Raw genomic sequence first — 18,749 nt, 5'->3', positions numbered from 1 at the left:
TTGCTACACCCTAACAAGATTATATCACCCAGCAAAGTTATCAGGCAAGAGATTTAACACAAACAAACAAACAAAAACACTTTCAAAAACATAATTTCATTGCAGATCTCAATAGCACAATGCATTGCAAAGAACAAAGGTAAAAAAAAAAAAAAAAAAAAAAAAAAGAGAGCTCAGAAAGAAACTTTTGAGGATAGGAAAATTAGCAATTGATGACCTAACTGAAAACTCACACTAAGAAACGTGCTGACCGCTTGGGGCAAGTGGGAAGATTACGTGTCTTCTACAAATACTTTGTCCTGGCTGATGTTAGAGCAAAATATGGGCCTAGGTAGGCCTAGGAGGACCCTTATGGATGCTTCTTTGTTCCATGTCTCTCACAGATGCATTGGAACTAATAACACTACTCCTCTAACATGGCAGTTCCCTAAGGTTTATATCTGCCAACCAAGAAATCAATAGTTTTAACTTTATGAACTTTTTTACCTGCACAAATCTGATCCTGGAAGGTACTGGGAAAACCGTGAATGAAGAAGTGGAATTAACCGGAGATCACACCACCTTTTTTCCCACCTTAGTCCTGGGGATGTTGGCCATGAGGAACATGATAATGTATCCTGAAAAACATTTAGAAGGTCCTTCTCAGTTTTGGACTTCATTGTAAGTACTCAGCAGATTTTGGAAAGAAAGAGAGATTTTTCATAGTCTTTATATAGCATTTAGCATTATTTTCCACTATCCTCAAATTATTTAGCTAGTTTTAGTTAATACTGGACAGATCCTAAACTTTTTCTCACAAATAAACAAACCTATATAAAGCTCAAAATTAATATGCTTGAAGGAAGTGTGAAGAACAGTATTTTAAAAACCTAGAGAACATAGACTGTATCATTTTTTGAGATGACTAGTCATAAATGAGTATTTACTACACATCATGTTATCAGTTAACAGTTTTATACATGTACCCTGAGTAGAGGTGTTTTCTAAGTTATTCACCATACAGTCATAATTCATGTGTTTTCTATGGCCCCATACACATTTACATATACGTCTACTCTGATTTCATTTTTGAACCGGTAACTGTAAATAAGATTTGATAAATGATGAAAATTGTTTACTCGAACCTACATATTTATGTGCCAATATCTTAATTTTACCTATTTATACAAGATATTATTTATATGAACGAATGAGTATTTAGATATCTACCGTCTATTTTCACCATCTTTTTTTAGAGAATATAGATTTGAATGAGAAATGCTTTTAAAGTGAAAAAATATATTTTTAATAATGCAATTTCATTTTAAAAATTCAGCACCTCTTCCTTTCTTTATAAAATGCTTTACAAAATAATACTAGTCATGATGTTATTTTCTGAATATTCTCACTGAAATGTGCATAGTGCTTTCAGTATATTGGTAAAATTATACATGTTGATCCTGCGTCACCATCTTTTAAAAAAAATATTTTAATCCCTTGCTTCATATGTTTTGTTACCTGTATCTTCTAAAAAATAAATGTTAAAAAAAATTCACCTTGTGTTTTTCTACAAAAGCTTTGGCAAGATTTTACATGTATGTTTACATATCTTCTGTGTTTGTAGCATGAAATAGCACTATGAACGTTAATTTAGCTTAGCAGCAGATTTTTAATAATATTTATATTATTTAATAATACATGCTCTTAAAACATTGACTCTTTGTTGAAAAATTCCATCTTAATTCCAAACAAAGAAATGATTGGCTAGAAAGACTAAGCTAGGATATTGTTCAAAACAATCTCTTGAATTTTTCAGTGTTCTGTCTTCTTTGAGGAACCTTTTTCAACTGCAATGAAACTTTGGGGAAAAGCTGAAAAGCAGAAAGAAGTATAGATGCAAACTCTAGGCTTAGATCCAGATGCAGCAGAAATGGTAACCTCATTAAGCTTAAGCTTGCATAACCCATTCAGATGTTGAAAAAAGACCAAAACTGCTCCTTGACTACTCCAGATTCTTTGAAGTCAGAAGTTTTCATGTAAATCAACAAGGCTATAAACTAAGTAATAGATTATGGCTATAAGCCATAATGCAGTAAAGAAAATAATTTGAAAAAATGAAAGGACCGTGACAAAGGATTTGTACATATGTTAGGAATTCATACAGAGATCTTATTTGGTTTTATGAAGAATTCTATTCCATTACAAGGGGATATCTCAGATAAGGAGACGTGAGTCTTCCCAGTCTTCATCATAAGAATTTAATTTAGGGTGAATTATAGACTGAAGATGCCTGATTCTATTATTTAGACTGAAAGAAAATGACTTAATTTCATTAAATTATTACCAGTTCAAATAGAAACTGTGCTAATTTAGATAATTTTTGACATCTGCAGCAAGAGGATTCACAAGTTGAATTTATGAATGTTTTTAATCCCTAAAAGCAAAGCTAGACTTGAAGTGGCTAGCAAAATAAGTTTAGAATCTCTTCCATTAGCCTTTTCACTTTTGAAATGTCTTCTTCTGATGTTTTTGAACTATTAATATATATATATTGTTATTTGACCTGCAGTAAGACACATCATTACTGTTTTTATCCCATTTTTATTGATTCCATCCTGTACAGACATGTATAAATCCAAAAGGTTTCACAGATGATAATCAGGTTTAAAATCTGTGCTACTGACTTTTAAGTCTCTGGGCTCCAATTTGAAACCTTTACTAGTGAAATAAGTAAGAAAAATAAAGCAAGCCAGAAGGTAGAAACAGCAACTCTACTGAATAGTGCTTCTAATTCTGTTTATTTGTATATATATGTAATAATTGTACATAATTTGTAATAATAATTATTTGTATATATCTATACTAATTATGCCACATACTGTTTTATTTATTCTGTACTTCATGAGTATTTATATCTATCACACAGCCAAACACACATAAAAACAAAACAAAACCAAAAAAACTTTAGAACTATATAAAATATTAGATATTTTCCATTTCATGGCTAAGAAAATTGTTAAAAACCCTGTGGTTCACTTCCAAAGCATCTTTTACTACAAATCTGAATAGAGATCTGTAGCATTTCATCCTAAAGGGAACTTGTTCCATAATGCTGTTATTCTTCAATATGATTGTCAGTTACTAGGAAAAAATATTCACAGCTGAAAACAGGCAAAAACATGCACCTAAGTAAGATTTGTCAAAAGTTCTAAATTATAAATGAAATAAAAACCGTGAAAAAATATTCTGAAAAAGTTTTCTACCTTCTTTTTACATAGGTACATTTTCATTTTTTCTTATGTTCTACAAACAAATCTAGATGAAAAAACTGTCTTGAAATCCCTATTGCTTAGATAAAAATAGTAATCACATTTATCAGGGCATAATCTCAGCCTTTGTCATAGTTTAATTCTCAGCCATAATATCTGGCAACTCTTTTTGCCCCCTATGGAACTATATCTAATGTTAATCAGAGTTCGTCCTATGTTGCTGTCTTTTATCAATTATTTCCACTTAGCTATGATAACATTTTTAATGTAATTCTATGAAATAAATATAAGCTCTTACCGTGTTGTTGGGATGGTAGTTGAGATGCAAACCACTGTCACACAGGGGAGAGGATGTGCCACTGCTCTGGTCACTGGGGGCACCTAATACAAATGTAGATACACCCCCCAAATTTTCATTAATCTATAATGGTATAATGCAAACGTGTGTGTGTCTGTATGTCTGTGTTCCTTCCCTCATTGGTTTTTTCATATCTAACACTCACTTCTTTTTCTCCATTCATCTAATATCTCTCTTTTGGTTTGAGTGGAGTGTCTTTTAAAGCTGATTGGAGGCTCAAGACAATCTCCACTGGTGCTTTTCAGGTGCTTTTCTCAAGAAAAAAAAAAAACAATAATTTGCTTAGTAGGAAAAATAAAAGCACTAACATTTTTGGAAATTTGATAATAAAAGGTGTGTACTTTCCTTACTTGGTTTTCACTTGAAAGAAATAGTCAGATAATGCTTTTGTTATCCTCTATGAAATTCACAGTTCTCTAACAGAGAAGAACTTGGGGGTTCGGGTGGATGACAAGCTCGACATGAGCCAGCAGTGCGTGCTTGCAGCCCAGAAGGCCAACTGCATCCTGGGCTGCATCAATACAGGAGTGACCAGCAGGTCAAGGGAGGTTATTGTCCCCCTTACTCAGCCCTTGTAAAGCCCCACTTTGAGAACTGGGGGTTAGTTCTAGATGATCTCTGAGGTCCCTTCCAACCCAAGTCATTCTACAATTCTATGATTCTAAGTGCATGTTTGTGTGTGTTACTCAGTGCACTCTATGGTACCACATCCTTTCATAAAAAGGGCAATGAGTGACTGAGAACAATCTTTATTTAAGAATTTTTATTTTTATTTCGCATTTTTATTTAAGAATTTATGGTATTGTTATTTTTTTCTTGTCTCACTAAAATTTAATGCCTGGAAAAAAGATAAAGATAGTACTTCTCCAAATGTATGTATTCAATATTATATAATAATTTAGTTTATTTAATTCCTACTGACATAAAATCAAAGGCTACATGTATTAAATATTTTTTTTTTTTTTTTTTTTTTGCTTTAGAAGTGAACAAATCCTTTTACGTTTTTCGGAGAAAGAAGTGGAAGGAAAGCAGGGATGACAAAAGGTACAGGCTGACATACATGAATATCCATATAGACGCTCAGGTATTCTGCAACTGTATAATTACGCACTCACACTCACATTTTAATACAGTTAAAAGAAAGACAGCTGTCTCCATATGACTCTGATGGGGCTAACTTACTAAAACTCAGTTGGACTTAAACAAAATACTAATAATCTGAAGTTTTTTGTTTTTTTTTAAGTAAATAGACACCTACGTGAAAGCTGCTGAATTTTAAATAGGAAAGTTAAGCCCTTCAAATATACCCACACAATTTCATTTTCACATTTCGACAACAGATCTCTTTTGGACTAAAATGTTACCTGATGCTGCCTGGAAAACTGCTTTTAAATGCTCTACATCAGAATGTAAGCTACAGTTGATTAATGTAATTCCACTGACTCACGTGCAAATTTGCTGATTCACACCAAAGGCCAAATGCTTTCTGATCTGTTTTCAAGCAAAGATTGCACTCATTTCCTTGAGGTGACTACTGCTACAAGACCTGGCAATTTGATGGCCTCATATTCAGGCCACAATGCTGCCTGAAAACACTGCTGTCAATCTTCCTCAATGCACACTAGGTTCGGAAGCTCAACATTGATTTTAGGTCTGTTTTTGTTTGTTTGTTTTGACAAGTGATAAAGGCTTACATGCACAGTCCTCATTCAGTGGCAGTTTGAGAAAAGCAGGTGCTCTCTTCAGAAAGGACACAGTTAGAGTCACTTCCTCCCCAGCATTGCGAAGGACCTGAACCTGGAACAGAAATGCAGACAGGACACCTTGAAATAAATGCATGACCAAAATATAGCTGCAAATGTAAACAATGCCACACAGCTTCCACATACCAGAGCATAACTGCTTTACAGTGTATTGCAATAACATCTTTAAGAAGAAAGTAAGGTTTAAAGCTTTTTACATGCACGTTTGCTGTGCTCCCAGAAACAGGTAATGCTGGGGGCACAATTAGCCTCCTTAAATAGCACTGGCTGGTACTACAGCTTGCTCCCTGACACTGTTCAGCTGAGCATCTCCCTCTTCCAGACCTGGCATCATTCACGCTACCCTGCATGTATAAAATTTGTTTTTGTTTTGCTGGGCTGTCTCAGAAATCTCCAACCAAAACAATAGCTGCAGTTTCCACAGCTGTGCCATAATCCTATGAATAAATCTTTCCTACAGCCAGAGTTAAATTTAGTCAAACTGCGCCGGCATGGATGAGAGATCTAATCTTCTTTAGAAATGCACTGGAAAAATACCTATCTAAAACCTTAAGTCTTAGAAAAGCACAAGGTTGTGTTTTACCATAGGGCAGCCTAGATTTTGGAAGTAGGAAGACAAGTAAATCCCCTATCCAACTGTGAATGCTCTCAGCCTTTTTGTAACTCTTTCATAATTGCTTCTACGGCTCTTGTTCATGTCTTTAGCTTTTCTGTGGTGTGGCTGATGCCACCCCAAGCCACACAGCACAGAAGGGTACTCCATGCACCTCACAAAGGAGGCACATGAGCACCTAAGCAAAATGGAGAAACCTTAACAATGGAGAAACCTTAACAATGGAGAAATAACACTACAATCATGTTATATCATGAAAGCCAAGAAGCATACATAACTCTGTGTATCAGAGAATGAACATTTCCTGTTGTTCTGCCTCCACAGCCTGCTAATTTGGGTCAATTTAAGTTGGGCTTATAAAAACTGAAGTTTGAACCATTCCTCTGCCTCGATGACTGAACTTCCTTTGCAAAGAGCCAGCTTGCTGGGAGCAGTGGTGGAGAGCTGCTACAAAGTGATATATTAGATAAAACCTTTTAATGTGACGTATTGCCCCCCTTCTGCTACGATTTCATGGTATCTGAATAACTCAACAAGTTATAGAATCATAGAATCATAGAATCATTGAATATTCCGAGTTGGAAGGGACCGATAAGGATCATCAAGTCCAACTCCTCACACCGCACAGGTCTACCCAAAAGTTTAGACCATGTGACTAAGTGCACAGTCCAATCTCTTCTTAAATTCAGACAGGCTTGGTGCAGTGACCACTTCACTGGGGAGCCTGTTCCAGTGCGCAACCACCCTCTTGGTGAAGAACCTCCTCCTGATGTCTAGTCTAAACTTCCCCTGCCTCAGCTTAACATCGTTCCCGTGGGTCCTATCACTGGGGATTACAGAGAATAAGTCACCCGCCTCTCCACTCCCCCTTGCGAGGAAGTTGTAGACCATGATGAGGTCTCCCCTCAGCCTCCTCTTCTCCAGGCTGAACAGGCCCAGTGACCACAGCTGCTCCTTCTGTTTTCCCCTCCAGGCCCTTCACCATCTTCGTTGCCCTCCTCTGGACACTCTCCAACAGTTGAATGTCCTTTTTGTACTGTGGTGCCCAGAACTGCACACAATACTCAAGGTGAGGCCGCACTAGCGCAGAGTAGAGCGGGATGATCACTTCCTTCGACCGACTAGCAATGTTGTGCTTGATGCATCCCAGGATACGGTTGGCCCTCCTGGCTGCCAGGGCACTTTGCTGGCTCATATTCAACTTGCTGTCAACCACGACCCCCAGATCCCTCTCTGTGGGGCTGCTCTCCAGCGTCTCGTCACCCAGTCTGTACGTATAGCCAGGGTTGCCGCATCCCAGGTGCAGGACCCGGCATTTGCTTTTGTTAAAGTTCATGTGGTTGGTGATTGCCCAGCTCTCCAAATTGTCCAGATATCTCTGCAGGACCTTTCCACCCTCATCCGAGTCCACAACTCCTCCAAGTTTGGTGTTGTCGGCAAATTTGCTCAAAATACCTTCTAGTCCTACATTCAAATCATTTATAAAAACATTGAAGAGGACTGGCCCTAAAATAGAGTCTTGAGGGACCCCACTAGTGACCATCTGCCAGCCTGATGCGGCCCCATTTACCACAACCCTTTGAGCCCTGCCCATCAGCCAATTGCTCACCCATCATATGATTTTTTTGTTAAGTTGTATGCTGGACATGTTGTCCAGTAGGATCCTATGGGAAACTGTGTCAAAAGCCTTGCTGAAGTTCAAAAAGATCACATCAGCTGTTTTCCCTTGGCCAACTAGACAGGTGATCTTATCATAAACAGAAATCAAATTTGTTAGGCAGGACCTACCCCTCATGAACCCGTGTTGGCTGGGACCAGTGACTGCATTGTCCCCCAGGTGCGCTTCAATAACTTCAGGAGTCATCTTCTCCATAATTTTACCAGGCACTGATGTGAGACTGACGGGCCTGTAATTGCTAGGGTCTTCTTTCTTACCCTTCTTGAAAATTGGCACAACATTTGCCAGCTTCCAGTCTACCGGGACCTCTCCAGATTCCCAAGATTGTTGAAAAATAATTGAGAGAGGTCCCGCGATGACATCAGCCAGCTCTTTAAGCACCCTGGGATGAATCCCATCTGGACCAATGGACTTGTATGGATCCAGGAGGAGCAGCAAATCCCACACATGTTCAGGGTTGGTTGGGAGTTTGTCATTCCCACTGTCACGGTCCTCCAGCTCAGGGCACCCTGGGTCCCGAAGCCATTGAAGACAGAGGTGAAGAAGGCATAAACGTGTCTGCTTTTGCCTTCAAAAGCAGTTTCCTGGGGGGACCTTGATGACTAGTTCCCTGAGCAGCCTGAAGTCTGCTTTCCCCATATCCAGGGCTGAAGGTTTGGTGGCAGTTTTCCTTCTGTCACCATAAATTCTAAATTCTAAATTCAACCACTTCATGGTCACTATGACTGAGACGACCACCAGTTGCCACGTCTCCCACAAGACCCTCTCTGTTCTCTAGCAACAGATCTAGGAGGACACCTTTCCTAGTTGGCTCCCTTAGCACCTGCACCAAGAAGTTATCATCTAGGTGCTTTATGAACCTCCTGGACTTGCTCGTGTCAGCCGTGTGGTGATCCCAGTTGATGTCTGGCAAGTTGAAGTCCCCCATAAGGACAAGGGGAGTTGATCTTGAGGCGTCTCTCAGTTCCACAAAGAATAATTCATTGGCATTGTCGTCCTGGCCAGGTGGTCTGTAATAGACTCCCACAACAACATCCCCTTTATTTGTTCGTCCCGTAATCCTTACCGAGAGGCTCTCAACTTTGCCATTGCCAACCTGCCATGCTTCACATACATTGCTATCTCATCTATCCTGCCTGTCCCTCCTGAAGAGCCTGTAACCATCTATTGCAGCACACCAGCCACAGGACTCATCCCACCAGGTTTCACTTATGCCAATGATGTCGTAGCCGTGGGACTGGGCCAAGACTTCTAGCTCATCCATTTTATTCCTCACATGGCGTGTGTTTGTGTAGAAGCACTTCAGATGAGCCTCCCTACACGCAGCACCTTGTGGAGCTGACCGAAGGACCTCACTGGCACACGCCCTCTGATTCTAGTGCACCATCCCTTAGGTCATCACCGGCTCGCCTGGTTTTATCCCCTTCCCCCTTCAACTCTAGTGTAAAGCCCTATCTATCAGCCCTGCCATCTACTGACCAAAAATTCTTACCCCTCTCTGAGAGAGGTGCATCCCATCTGGTGCCAGCAGCCCTGGTGTCACGTAGACCTTCCTGTGATCGAAGAACCCAAAGTTCTGCTGGTTACACCAGTCCTGAAGCCACGTGTTAATGTGATGAGCCTACTTGTCAGCATTGAGCCCCCCTATCGAAAGGACAGAGGCAAACACACCCTGTGCCCCTGATCCTTTAAGCAGTCGCCCCAAAGCCCTAAGATCCCTTTTAACTGCTCTCAGACTTATTGTTACTACCTCATCATTAGCCAGCCTGAAAGACCGGTAGTGGGTAGTAGTCAGCGGGCCGTACTAGGCACTTGACTTTCTTAGCAAAGTCTCTCACCCGAGCCCCAGGGAGGCAACAGACTTCCCTGTGGGTTGGGTCCGGTTGGCATATTGGGCCCTGTGCCCCTTTCAGAAGGGAGCCCCCCATGACAAGAACCCTTCTTTCTTTTTTGACAGATGATGTAGCAATGTGGGGGGTAGGTTGCCTTGCTTTAGGCACCCTCTCCAGGTGGGATGGGGTTTCATCTACTTTGTAGTTCTGACTGTCGTGTTCTAGACCCTCATACCTGTTATATAAGGGTAGATGGGAAGGTGAGGCAGGGACAGGGCTCACCTACCACCCCAAGTAGGAACCTGCCTCCAATCTACCCCTTGGCCTAGGTCCCCTCTTACTGCCTGGCGGGATGAGGGAACTTTTGTCTTCTGCATAGCAGGAGACGCTTGTGCTGTGGCAGGCTCATGAGTCTATCTCAGAGAGGGTAGAATATACCTCCACCAGTCAATTTCCCTCTCTGACTCCCTGATGCTCCTCAACCTGCTCACCTCCTCCCGAAGCTCTGCTACCTGGCTGAGCAGCTCTTCAGTCTGGGCACACCTCCCACAGGCATACCCCTCACTGCTGCTGTCGGATACCGACAAACGACTCGGGCACACCCTGGAGCCAAGACCGGGATGGCCACATGTTTCCCCGAGCTCTCTGTCTGAGTAGCCACATTGGTGACTGTGGTTGGAGTGGCCGTGAGAGATGCAGAGGCCATGGTTTTCTGCCTGGTTGATACCGTGGCTAGGTTCCTCGCAAGCAGGTTACAAGTACCAAAGGGAAAGACCTCTGCAAAGGAGTGCTGAGGAGCCCTGCCTGCTTACCCTGCCTGCGCGCACTGTTATGCCTATTATCAACCTATCCTACATGTTTAACTACATGCATGTATAATACTATATACAGGTATGATTTCACGTGGAATCACTGCATTACATTTAGCTAATGTAAAGCAATTCTTCAAGAAAAAAAAACATCAACTTCTCATTTAAACACAATGCTTCCTGTTCTACATTGGATGCTACAGAGGAGTAATGATATGATGACACAGTACTTGAATTAGTATCTGAAATCTACTCTGAAGTTTTAGGCTGTTTATTGATTAATATAGCAGCACACACAGTGATTGTCAAGGCATACTTTGCAAGGTAGTATGTATGTCTGCTAATAACCAGACACACATATACACATAATAAAACTCATCAACTAACTCAAATCTCACCCCAAAACTTCAGCTGTAACATGAACAACTTTGAGCACTTCTCTTTATGGTGTGTTTTATACCTCAGCACTCATAAGTAGTACTTATTTCATAGAAAGATGACAACGTCTGTGGAGTAGTATAGATCAAGACTCTGAAATCCTGAATTCCATCAGAGACCATAGTGCATCCTGAGGCTTCATAGAAAACACATCCTTCTCTCTAATGAAGCAGTCACACGGTTCAGAAAAGTCATAGCCAAAGCAGACACTTACAGGCATGTATTCTGTATTGAAATGATAGATGTGGATAGACAAAGTGTGGGAAAAAATGCAGCTACTGTCTGCCTTTTAAAAAAATCTTTTTACTCAGAAACAGGGAAGAAGGGAAGAAGTTACAGCATTACCACCTCTAATTTATAGTCACCTTTTAAGATACATACAAATAAGTGGATACCATCTATGAAAGAAGCTGAGACACTAAACTCTGACCGTGAAGCTTTTTTCTTCCAAGAGTTAAACAAGTCACAAGTCTACATGATTTCATTTGATACTATATTGCTCTATGAATGCTAGAAGTTGCCCTAAGTAATCTAACATGACCTTTTTCTGTAACCTCTCACTCTTTCTCTCTTTCTCTCTCAAATTTCTTTTTCCCATAGGATGAAGAATTTAAGCTGGTACACAATCTAGTTGAGATCAGCAATACTTACTTCATTTAAGCTTACTTTGGAGTGTATAAAGCATATAATCCAGAAAGTAAACTGGATTTGACATGTAAAATAAAGACTAAAGAGATATAAAAGATTGGAAAAAAATAATAATTAAAAAAAAAAATAAAAAACTAGTTAATTATTACAACATAATTACAAATAATTACAACATAAAACATGGGCTATCAGTCCAATTTCACTTACTTTCTAGTCATTATCAAAGCCATTTTAGGAAATAAGGCTAGTTGAAGAAAATTATTTTTTTAATGAAATTGTCTTTTGTAGCTTTCAGTTGAAAGCCTTACTGTTATTTTACATTTTTGTCTTTATTTTACATAATAAATGAACAATTGCTGAACTGTTTTAAATCAAGCATGCCTTAGAGGATTGATTTACTTGGTGTCCTCATTCAACATGCTCCTCCATTCAAAAAGAGAATGAGATACGATAGGAAATCTATTCTTACCGAGGGAAGTTTTCAGTTGTATACCAGAACAGTTCATGTTCAAAAAAGGAAAATTGGTAACTTTTGTAAAAAAGCTAACAACCAAAAGTAATTTAACTAAAAAATGTTGAAAACAGGAGTCAAACAGATTGTCTGAAAGATACAATACAGTATGAATTTCTAGAGTTTTACAAAGATGAGTGGAATTCTAACAACAGTCAGAGATACTGACTTTCTTGTTCTGTCTCCATCATTGCCTGCCATTGAATTAGCTAAACACTTTATAGAGCTATTTTGGTAAAATAAGAATTGGATGAATAAACGTAGTGCTTGTTCAGGCTTGGGAGATGTACATGAATAAAAAATAAAATTATTTGCACAAGTATATCCATGTGGATCCACACTGTTAGCATATTCCGATAACAAAGCTACCACTGAAGTAATTTCATGAATATATTGAATGAATCAGGTGTCAATCGTGACATAATTTTCAGATAAAGAAATTGATAAGATATGTGCTGAACCATCCTTCTCCCTTCTTAGAAGAAAGCCCCCTCACATTTATTGTATAGACATTGTCAATACCTTATCAATCAAGCACTATCACCGACAATGTACGTATTTGTAATTTATGGCAGTGATAATTCAACAAATATTTCAAGATTGTTTTCAAATTTAGTATTATCAAAATCCTCCATAAAACTATACAAAAACTTTTTTAGTTACAGCATATTTTCTGATGGAAAAGGAAACCTTAAAGCTAGGTTCATCAGAATAACTAGACTTGTTTTTTTCTCCTACACCGTCACACATTGTGGGCATTATAAAAATGACTGAAGACTTACTACAAAGATGTAATTTGACTCAACTTCTAAGAAGAGAAAAAGAAACTTTTTTTTTTTTTTTTGAAAAGTGATTTTAAAGAAAGACTTTATTTTATTTTTTTAAAGGCAGTGATTTCCTAAGGTTTTTTATATATATACATACGTATATGTATGTATATGACACGAGATAAATTCATAGTAGTAAATCCATGGAATAATTTCCTCCCAAAATTTGTACTCAGTTGTAGACCTAACATTCTGAAAGTCTAACAAGATTACATATAACCTTCCCCACCCCAAAAATCCATTTAGCATTGCTGTTATTACTTGATTTAGTTTTATTTTTTATTTCATTTGGTGAGCAATACTAGCTTGTTGGATTAATGCTCACTGTCTAGTGAAGTTATTCCTGTAACAGGAAGGAGCTGTGATGCTGAAAAGTCCTAACATCTCCTCATGAATATTATGGCTATATATTTAATTTCTGCCACTGCAGAAATGCATAATATATGACATATATAGATATATATGTATGTATATATGTAATGTAGAATGTTGCGATGTGAAAAGTACTATACAAACATAAATATTAAATACTGTCTATAAACTTCACTATGCAAAGAATAAGCTTACTAGTAGTGTGATAAATAATTAATTTACATTTGCCACACATAGCCCTATTTAAGGTTGGTATTTTCATGAGTGAAGTGAGACAGGTAAAAATAACAGTTGTGCTTTTCTGAAGCAGCAGCTGTGCAAAACAGTGAAATTAGTAAAGCCAGTCTTTCTGGAGTGACAGTGTCTATATTTCTACAAAATTACTGTAATGACTGCAAGAGTGCCATTTGAAGAGGTGAATTTTATGGTGGCGTGTCATACTGCTGAATATATCTCTCCATAATAACAACACTAGTTTGAATTTTCAATAATACCTGCAATGATATTGCCTTTTAATTTTATAAAACCTTTTAAAGTCTCAGTTCAAGAAGACATTTGAGCATATGCTGAAATCTCTCTCAATATATTCATGAAAGCACTGATGCGTGAAATCCCTCTGACTTCAGTAAGTATTTTTTCCTGAATGAGGCTGTAAATTCACTTTTAAATTACAAATGAAATTTATCCACAAATGAAGTGGTAAGGACTTAAACAGAAGATGTATATTATCTAAGATTTGTGGGCTCCTGAGCTGGAGCAGATTCCGCTCATCAGTATGCTTGAAAGAAGAATTCAGTTCTTTAATGAATACCTTGAATTATAAACATCTGGGAAAAAAAATTAAAAAAAATACTGTGCATAGTTTGTACAACTCACTAAGTCTATCAGCAAATACTACAATATATATTCTGGTAGAATGACACAAAGTTCTGAGGCCAGAATGCTCAATTCATGCTCACAGTTTAATTGTGTTTATTCAAAAAAACAATAGCTTCTTTCAGTAAAAAATAATGTAGTTAATATAGAATATTCACATTAAAAACACATCACAATATGGGGAGTTTTAAATTCCTATGATCAGATAACAATCAGAATATTTGTCCACAAAGAATGTAAATCAATTAATATGATAGTTAAACCTATCAAAGCTTTTCTTCAGAAAATTTCTGTTATTGATTTACAGAGCAAACTAGAACACATTTTTTATGACAACAGTTCCAACTCAGGCTGTACAACTGAAAGTACACTTCAGGTCATAGCTTGACATCACCAGAGTTGTTGATTTGGTATTTTACTGCCTGGTTGTACAACTTGTACTGAATGTTTAGATACAAAACCAAATGATTTTCACACTAGAACGAGGAGGCTCCTCGAACAAAGCAAAAAGAAATGCAGGGCAGAATGATGCATGTGCGGAGGATGAAGTAAGATAGGGCCTCCTTTTCAGACACCTTTTTTTGCAAGTAACTTGCTTCCAACACACTTTAAAAAAAGGCAAAAGGATGTAGTAATATCAGTGGTTACAGCAGTGATACTCTACCTATGCCTACCACTAAGTAATTATTCTGAAAAGTGGCAAATAGAGGTTTAGAGTTTCTCAAGATGACACAAGAATTGAACCAAGGTAGCACTTACACAGTGAATGCTCCAGCTACAAAGAAACTATATGAAAGATCATTTCAGAGCAATATACACAGAGATTCAGGGTTTGATGCTTTTTGACAAGTCCCATCAGACTTACTGCTTAGAAGTAAAATTATTCTTGATTCCAAGTGACAGCACTCATTTGAGCTAGATCATCACGTGGTTTCTCAGTTGGACAATATCATACCAGTCTTATTATAACTGTCTTCTGGCTTCATTCATTGCTCTTCACCCTACCTGTTTTCACTAGCTCATGGGCTTTGGACATAAAAGTTCCATAACATGCAACATCAAGATTCATGTATAAAGCATTAGTAGAAATCTAAGCGACCTTCCTTTAAAAACAGATAATCATGTTTAAAGCCTACATGGAAAGTATGTCATTTGCATTAGTTGACAGTAAGAGACATCTACAAAGTTTTGTTCATAGAAAATGACTAAAATAATCAGATGTAAGCAACATCAACAAGTGTACAGAGGATGAAGGAGAAAGATAAATTTCAGAAATAATTTATTGAAAAGATAATTAACTCTCAAGAAATCCAAAATTAGATCATATAAGAGAGGACCAAATATAGTCCACAGAGGATACCAGCTCCTATCAGTTCTTCCTTCAATGCAGTGCCAAGGTAAAAAGAGAATTATATCGCTTCAGTGATATATTTGTAGTCAAAGTGGACAAAAAGATCAATTTTTAACATGTACATCTAACATTTGTTGAATGGAGTACTTACAAGGTTGTCTAGAAGTTCCAATAACAATATTTGGTAACTCTATAAATATTGTTATGCTCCATAATTAGCACTGAAGTGTTTAGTAACAGCAATAGACTGCAATTCCAAATAGCAGTAGACTGCAATTATTGCTTAGTTAGATGTTTATCTTTTCAAAAGCGAGAAGTGCCTCAGCAAAAGATAACCATTAACACCTAAGGAAGAAAAAATAAATAAATCACAGTTTACGAAAAAGTAAAAGTCTGCCAGAAAAAAATGCTCTGACAGCCTTTTCCCGTTCTTCTTTCATTAAACTTAGCATTGTTAATAAACATAATCCAGAAAAAAAAAAAAATACAGCTAGGAGTGCTTAATTAGCATTCTTAGGTTATGTACTTTAATTTGGAATTCTGTTCTACTAAAGACTGCACGTACTGGTCATCACAGTTCATATTATATCAAATTATTAACAGACGATTAGTTCAATGCAGAAACTACAGAAAGCGCAGAATTAGAACTTGCTAAAATTGTAAGTGTTTGAAAACTGGGAATGCCAGTGACAGGCCCCTGAACATTCCATATCATACTCTGAAAAATGAAAAATATGTTTTCCCTTTATAAATTCTAACTCTACAACATTGTTTACAGTGATCTATCAGTGACCTGGACTTATGGACTTTAGTAGAGCAAACCTTGACCTCTTCAGGAATCTACTTGGAAGAATCCATTGGTTAGGGCCCTAGAAGAAACGGGGGTTCAGGACAGCTAGTCAATCTTCAAGCATCACTTCCTCCAAGCACCCCTATGAGCAAGATGGCAAGCAAAGGGGGCAGGACACCTGCATGGATGAGCAGGGAGCTCCTGGAGAAGCTCAGACAGAAGAAGGAAGTTTACAACATGTGGAAAAAGGGACAGACCACTTGGAAAGGATATAGGGACACTGTCAGGGTATGCAGGGATAAGACAAGGAAGGCCATTTGGAATTAGATCTTGCAGGGGATGTCAAGGACAACAAGAAGGGCTTCTTCAAATACATCAGTAGAAAAAGGAAGACTGGGGAAAATGGGGCAGGTGCCCTGGTGACAAAGGATAGAGAGAAGGCAGAGTTGCTGAATACCTTTTTTGCTTCATTCTTTGCCACTAAGATGAGTCCTCAGGAATCTCAGACCCTAGAGACAAGAGAGGAAGTCCAAAGAAAGGAGGACTTTCCCTTGGTCGAAGAGGATCAGGTCAGAGATCATCTAAGAAAACCTGACATCCACAAATCCATGGGCCCCAATGCACTCATGGGTGCTGAGGGAGCTGGCTAGTTATTGCTAGGCCACTCTCCATCATCTTTGAAATGTCTTGGAGAGCAGGAGAGGTGCCTGAGGACTGGAAGAACTCCCATATCATGCCGGTCTTCAAAAAGGGCAACACATTTGCTGATGACACAAAGCTCAGAGGAGGGGCTGATACCCCAGAGGGCTGTGCTGCCATTCAGAAGGACATTGGCAGGCTGGACTGTTGGACCAAGAGGAAACTTACTAAGTTCAACAAGGGCAAGTAAAGGGTCTTGCACCTAGAAGGGAATAACCCCAAGCACCAGAACAGGCTGGGAGCTGACCTTCTAGACAATGGCTCTGCAGAGAGGGACCTAGGAGTCCTGGTGGACAGCAGTCTGATCATGAGCCAGCAAGGTGCCTGTGTGGCCAAGAAAGCCAACGGTATCACGGGGTACATTTGGAAGCGTGTTACAATTAGGTCAAGGGAGGTGATCCTGCCCCTCTACTCAGCGCTGGTGAGGCCACACCTGGAGTATTGTGTCATATTCTGGACTCCCCAGTACAAGAGGGACATAGAGCTGCTGGAGTGAGTTCAGAGGAGGGCTGCTAAGATGATCAGAGGACTGGAGTACCTGTCATATGAGGACAGGCTGAGAGAACTGGTCCTGTTTAGCCTGGAGAAGAGAAGACTGAAGGTAGACCTCATCAGTGTATATAAATAGCTGAGGGGAAGGTGTTGAGAGGATGGAGTCGTTTTCATTTGGGCCCAGCGACAGGCACAGACTGAAGCACAGGAGGTTCCAGCTGAATATGAATATTTCTTTACTGTGAGGGGGTGACAGAGTGCTGGAACAGGTTGTCTGGAGAGGTTGTGGAGTCTCCTTCTCTGGAGATATTCAAAACCTGCCTGGATGTCATCCTGCGCAATGTGCTCTAGGTGTTCCTGCTTGGCAGGGAAGTTGGACTAGATGATCTTCAGAGGTCCCTTCCAACCTCGGCCATTCTGTGATTCTGTGTGACCAGTACTTCTCTGAATCACCCAGTTGAACATCAGCGTGTCGATTCTCATGTAAAATCTCTTCCATACAATGGGTTTCATTAACATTCCCAAATCTATATTCCATGGACTACTACTGGTCTTGAACTGTGTCCACAGAAGAAAAAAGTACACAAATATGCATTTCTTAGTCAAGAAAATACCTATGCAAACAACTGGACCAAAATTTCAAAGAACCAGAAGACTCACCTAAACTCTTTCTATGTTTCATGATCTTTTTCAGTATACCTATATGCAGAGTACATGATGGAGCTGAATCACACAAGTGCCTATCCTCGTTTACACATTGCCTACCCCAGTATGGTTCTCCTTCTCTAGGATTACTCAACTACCCTGAACAATCAGTTATACAGTTTTAAGAACTCCTCTTCTTTAAACTCTCACAACTGTTTCTTTTATTTGGAAAGTTATTATGTACTCAACTGCTGGGCATCTACTGTTCTTCTCTGATAATTCATAAATACATATTTTTGTAATTATATATTTAATGAGTTTGTAAACAACTGGATGAGAAGAATGAAGCAACCCCCTTAATAATACTGAAAACATAGAACAGTTTCTAAACAGAAACTAAACTTCCATTTATTTTACATTTTAAAAAGGATATGAAATAGGAACTTTAATTCCTTTGAATAAAAGAAAACATTTTTCCAGTTATATATTACAACTGTATGAGGCTGATAAAGCCATCGCCATGTAGCTAAAAAACTCAACCCCACCATCTGTTAAATGTTTTAGGTCAATATGACTAATTCCAGTTTGAACTAGTTCCAGTAATACATATTTCATCTTCTACAGATCCTACATGCTTTAATTGTAATAGAATTTATTTGTGTAAACCTCTCATTGGTGTGATAACTCATAAATTTACAAAAGGAATCAGATTTTGTTTGGGATCAATCTCATTGCTACATTCCAAATAAAAAAATTGATCCTAGCTTCTTTGGAAGAAATGTGTGATCCTCTTAGTAGC

At 38.6% G+C, this 18,749-nt stretch overlaps 1 protein-coding gene across 3 annotated transcripts in view; it reads right to left on the bottom strand.

Moving 5' to 3' along the window:
* Nucleotides 1-18,749, bottom strand: part of SNTG1 (syntrophin gamma 1) — a 351,378-nt gene that overhangs the window by 106,251 nt on the left and 226,378 nt on the right. For all 3 annotated transcript variants that reach the window (XM_035316860.1, XM_035316859.1, XM_035316858.1), the window contains 3 exons: nt 5,301-5,403; nt 3,547-3,629; nt 487-617 (listed from right to left, as the gene is read on the bottom strand). In XM_035316860.1, the coding sequence (XP_035172751.1) occupies nt 487-617; nt 3,547-3,629; nt 5,301-5,403 (317 nt within the window). The remainder of the gene's footprint in view (nt 1-486; nt 618-3,546; nt 3,630-5,300; nt 5,404-18,749) is intronic.

Source organism: Oxyura jamaicensis, chromosome 2 (genome assembly GCF_011077185.1).
Source record: "Oxyura jamaicensis isolate SHBP4307 breed ruddy duck chromosome 2, BPBGC_Ojam_1.0, whole genome shotgun sequence".
In the NCBI taxonomy this organism is placed as follows: domain Eukaryota; kingdom Metazoa; phylum Chordata; class Aves; order Anseriformes; family Anatidae; genus Oxyura; species Oxyura jamaicensis.
This window is presented reverse-complemented; position numbering and strand designations above follow the sequence as displayed.